The sequence below is a fragment of the Nelusetta ayraudi genome, unplaced genomic scaffold, assembly GCF_046127955.1.
Source record: "Nelusetta ayraudi isolate G7.1 ecotype Tasmania unplaced genomic scaffold, CSIRO-AGI_Nayr_v1 ptg000278l, whole genome shotgun sequence".
NCBI classification, from domain to species: domain Eukaryota; kingdom Metazoa; phylum Chordata; class Actinopteri; order Tetraodontiformes; family Monacanthidae; genus Nelusetta; species Nelusetta ayraudi.
Genome location: NW_027466327.1, coordinates 55,001 through 60,000, shown reverse-complemented (window position 1 = coordinate 60,000; position 5,000 = coordinate 55,001). Strand labels below are relative to the sequence as shown.

The window sequence follows — 5,000 nt, the reverse complement described above, 5'->3', positions numbered from 1 at the left end:
CCAGCGAGTCACTGCGTCGCTCTGAACATGGAGGTGGAGCTCCCGTCGGCACGATGAGTTGCTCCGACGTTTGGCGACTCAAATGACTCAAAGTCACTCTTGGTGAGTCGTTCGTACAAACTACCAGCAGCTGCGTTTCCCACGACCCCCTAGACTTGCACCAAACCTAAATATGGCAAATATGCCAATGATGGCAAATTTTTTAGAAATATCTATGGCTTTTATTTTGGAAGGACAGCCAGCGACGGGATTGGAGCTCCCCAACCACAGCGCCTTCCATGGAGGTCACTGCTGACGAGATCTTTCCATAATAAAAGCGATATTATCAGTAGCTTGTCAAGGGCTTTTTTTTTCATTTATTTAGTAAAGAAAGCAGAAGTCATATTTTTATTGTGTGTTTGTGTGCGACTCGCTGTCCCACGTCAACTGTTGTTGTGCTAAATTGCTGAATTTGCAACAACATGGGAAATTCTGTTTTTGCTGCATTTGTAGAGAAATAAGAATGTTTTATTCAAGACGGATGAGTGCGAGTGCTGACCTTCCTTACCCACACACACACACACACACACACACACACACACCTACACACACACACACAGACAGACACAGACAGACCCACCTCTCCTTCGGAGGACTGCAGCAGCAGGTCTTTCCTGCAGTAGGCCGTGAAGTCGCCCACTCCGGCGTTGAGCTCCACCCCTCTGGGGGCCTCCAAGGTCAGGGTCCGGGTCGGAGACTCCAGCCTGAGAGAGCACACACACACACATACACACACACAGGTTAGACAGGAAGTGTGTAACGCGGTGTGAAACGTCTTCGATTCAGACTGGTGGAAAAAAAAAAAATAAAGTTTTGAGTTCAAGAAAAAAAAAAAAAACATTAAAGTTTTAGATCAAATCCAGGAAGTTGAAGTCATCCCAACAGGAAGTCTGCAGGAGGCGGGAGCTCAGCGGGAAGAAAGGAGGGGGGTGGGGGGGGCTGAGTTGTAATTGGCTGCGACGTCGTGATGGAAACTGAAATTTGAGAGTAAATTTGATTTTGGATGAAATAAATCAGAGACATCTTGGGACACCTGCAGAGGATGAAGAGTGACTTCAGGGAAAATTAGGATCGAGGTCCATTTTGGAAAAAAACAAAAAAAAACAAACATGCAAAACCTCGTTTGAGACGATGAGTGAAAACTTTAAAGTTGTCTCATGAATCTGACCAGCAGGGGGGGTAAGAGAGAATCTACCAAAGGAAGCCGATCGATGGCAGTCGTGCATTGAAACACGTGCATTGAACATCCAGAGAAGACGAGCCGAGAGGTCAAAGGTCGCTGAGTGACGGGCCTGGACTGAAGGTCCAATCGGGTGCCTTCCGCTCTTTTGCTTCGTCGACCTCGGGTTGAACGTCGCAGGCTCGACGTTCTATCCGCACTTTGACAGCTGTGACATAGGCAGTGCCCCCTTTGTGACATCATGACCAGCTGTTCCATCCGGAAGACTAGAAGAGGAAGCGGAACAAGTTCAAGTTCATCACTTAGCCCTCTGTTTGCAGCCAACCACTCAGACCGGCGCTTTCCCATGTTCGCTGTCGCGAAACCTACAGACGGGTACCAGTGGGCCTTAGTGACATCACGAGGGGTCAAACATCACCTGTCAACTAAGACTCGATATTTTATTTCATCTCTTTGCACCGTATTGTTGTAGTTTGCAATCATGAAAATATCCACAATGTGGGATTAATAAAGGCGTTCTATTCTATTCTATATACAGCATCCTTTCCATTCTAAATGAAGGAAATGAAAGAAAGAATGAAAGGAAGAGGTGAAAGTGCGGCAGTGAAGTATGGAGGACTAAAAGGGCCAAAATTAAATAAATAAATACGTCATTAATTAATTAAAATTTGAAATAAATACAAAAATGTGTTATTTAAATGTGTCATTAATTCATTAGAATACCAATACATTTTATGTAAAAAAAAAATATATATATATATTTAATATTTCACTATTTAATTAATTATTTCATGATGTATTTATTCATTTAATTTTGGCACTTCTGGTCCTCCATAGTTGAAGGACGGACGAGAACACTTCCACACAGAGTCCAGCGGTAGAGTTTTCTTCTTCTTTTGTCTCGAGCGGAGTCCAGGACCCAGGAGTCCAGGGACCCAGGAGTCCAGGACCCAGGAGTCCAGGGACCCAGGAGTCCAGGGACCCAGGAGTCCAGGACCCAGGAGTCCAGGACCGAGGGTCCGTCCATCAGGTGACATCAGAAGGTGGAATCATCCGGGATCAAAACCCAAATCTAAAATCTCACATTCCAGATGGTAAGACGGCTGCTGCTGCTGCTGCTGCTGCTGCTCCGACCAGCCGTGACGGACAGCGCTGACTCACCGCCCGCCGGTCATGTGACCAGACGCCGGACCTCTTCCAGTTTTTTTTTCTCGCCACTGCGTCCGTCTTGACAAAATGGCAAAATAAAAGGCTTCGTTACCTCCAGCCGCGGCTCTCCGGCTGTAATGGTGCATAACTAAACAGGGCAGGTGCAAAGAAGAAAAAGAAAAAAAGAAGTCATATCTCCTGGACTGGGGGGAGGGGGGGTAGAGGGGGAGGGGAAGTCTGAAAGAGACGTTCCTGATTAGCATCTTTCCCCCCCCAAAAAAAAATTTTTGGCTGGGCATAAATTTGCATAATGTTTGTCTAATTGGAGGAGCAGCAGCGGAGGAAGGAGGGCGGAGGAGGAGGTGATGGAGGTGATGGAGGTCCGAGGAGGAGATTCTGCTGCTCGCCTGATGATTTGTTCCAATGTTAATGTGCGAGAACAAATCAACTCTGTGTCTGTGGTGAGGCGGCCACGGGAGAAATTCCCTGGCAGGGATGTATGATGGTGGCGGGATGGATGGATGGACGGATGGATGGATGGGTGGATGGATGGATGGATGGGTGGGTGGATGGATGGATGGATGGATGGGTGGGTGGATGGATGGATGGATGGGTGGATGGATGGACGGATGGACGGATGGACGGATGGGTGGGTGGGTGGATGGATGGATGGACGGATGGGTGGGTGGATGGATGGACGGATGGATGGATGGATAGATGGGCCGGAAAAGCGGGTCGGGGGGGTCGACCCAGAACTTCCAACTTGATTAACTTTGTTTCATTTAAGATCGACTAAAGGCAGCCGATAACGACCCTGAGGGTTTTCACTTCCTTTCCTTCCTTTCCTTCCTTTCCTTCTTTTCCTTCCTTTCCTTTCCTTTCCTTTCCTTCCTTTCCTTCCTTCCTTTCCTTTCCTTCCTTCCTTCCTTCCTTTCCTTCCCTTCCTTCCCTTTCCTTTCCTTTCCTTCCTTTCCTTCCTTCCTTTCCTTTCCTTTCCTTCCTTTCTGCAAACGATCGCCAAACGATGAAAAAAACTGAATTTCGCTTTTTCCAGTCATGTCCCAGCGCCGGGTTCTGCAAAATGTGCATTAAAGGTCAAGCGTGTAAATATTTCGCGACGTCGACCAAGAAACAGCGACATCAAGTGGTGACATTTCAGACTGTTGTGCTCTTTTGCTCCCCCTCCTTCCCCTCTCCTGAGTAAGCCAGTGAACTACGGTGGCCCTGCGCACCCAAACCCGGACGCCTGCTTCTTCTCCTTGGTTGGTTTATTGGAGGGCGCCCCCTAGCGTTCAGCCTAAATACCAAAGGCTCTGCTGTCAGGCAGCTGGATTGTCCACACCAGGCTTCCTTAGACATATGCTGGTGCAAGATGGCAGCTAACTACACACTTTAGCTTCCAAGCCTTGATGGTGGTTCTAGATTATATTGGCAGTGCACTATTGGTACAATTCAGCAGCGATTAAAGCGGCTGGCTAAGCGTGTATCGGATTTTGCGGTAAAAGGACGCAGAGAGGTGTTTTTGAAACTTGTTTTCTGGCGCTTGGCTTGGTTGCAAGTTGGCCGGAGGCGATTTCAAAAGCATTTTTCCCCCGCATCCCACCTGAAGTGGAAGCAGCAGTCAAACTCTCCGGCGGCAGACGCGCTGATTCACAGGAAAGTCTTGCTGAGCTCCAGGGCTGCTCGCACTGTCATTTCATGCAAATCCAGGACGTTCCGGGTGTGGAACCCCCACAGCTGGGACTCTCTCTCTCTCTCTCTCTCCTCTCTCTCTCTCTCTCTCTCTCTCTCCTCTCTCTCTCTCTCTCTCTCTCTCTCTCTCTCTCTCTCTCTCTCTCTCTCTCGCCCCACCCTATCTCGCCCTGCACACATAATGTCACGTGGAGTCCTGGGGCCTGCAGGAGTCGGCCGCTCTGCTCTTATCTCCGCACTTCCCACAAACTATTCTTCCCCCTCACAGCCGGAACAACAATCCCGCTCCTCCTCCTCCTCCTCCTCCTCCTCCTCCTATTCCTCTTCCTCCATCTCCGCTGCCTCGAGACGACATTTGTTTGACCTTCAGCCGCGAACCGCCGGCAATTTCCTTTCACAGTCTTCCAACTAAACAGACGAGATAAGCCGGACCTGAAATAAATCACGATAAATGACGCAGGCACACACACACATCCATATATATACAGTATATATATATATATATATACATATATATACTGTATATATATGTATATTTCATTTTATCTCTGTTTGTGAAGGCAAAAAGGACGACAATAACAGAGTGAGAAGGGTAAAAAACTTCTTATCTCGAGCAGCAGCAGCAGCAGCAGCAGCAGCGGCTTCCGCTCAACACAGCACCGACACATCGTCCATCGTGCAGGAACGCCTCCCGAAAATTGCTGTTTTATTTTTTTGGAATTTTAATTGAGAGACTTCTGATGAAGCGACAAAGACCAGACGCCACTTCCTGTTTCTCCCATCCAACCTTCTCCGGCGGTGGATTGTGAAGGCAGTGAATGGAGCAGCAGACGGCTCCTGTTTTTTTTTTTTTTTTTTTGCCAAAGCTGATTGCAAATAAAGCTTAAAAAAAAAAAAAAAAAAAAGCACTTCCAGCGGGAGTTTGTCGAGACGGACAAGG

The 5,000-nt window shown here is 47.9% G+C and overlaps 1 protein-coding gene across 1 annotated transcript in view; it reads right to left on the bottom strand.

Moving 5' to 3' along the window:
* Nucleotides 1–5,000, bottom strand: part of LOC142882438 (zeta-sarcoglycan-like) — a gene marked incomplete at its 5' end in the record, with an annotated part of 61,787 nt that overhangs the window by 18,329 nt on the left and 38,458 nt on the right. The window contains one exon of the mRNA XM_076017180.1: nucleotides 620–743. Coding sequence (XP_075873295.1) covers nucleotides 620–743 — 124 coding nt within the window. The remainder of the gene's footprint in view (nucleotides 1–619; nucleotides 744–5,000) is intronic.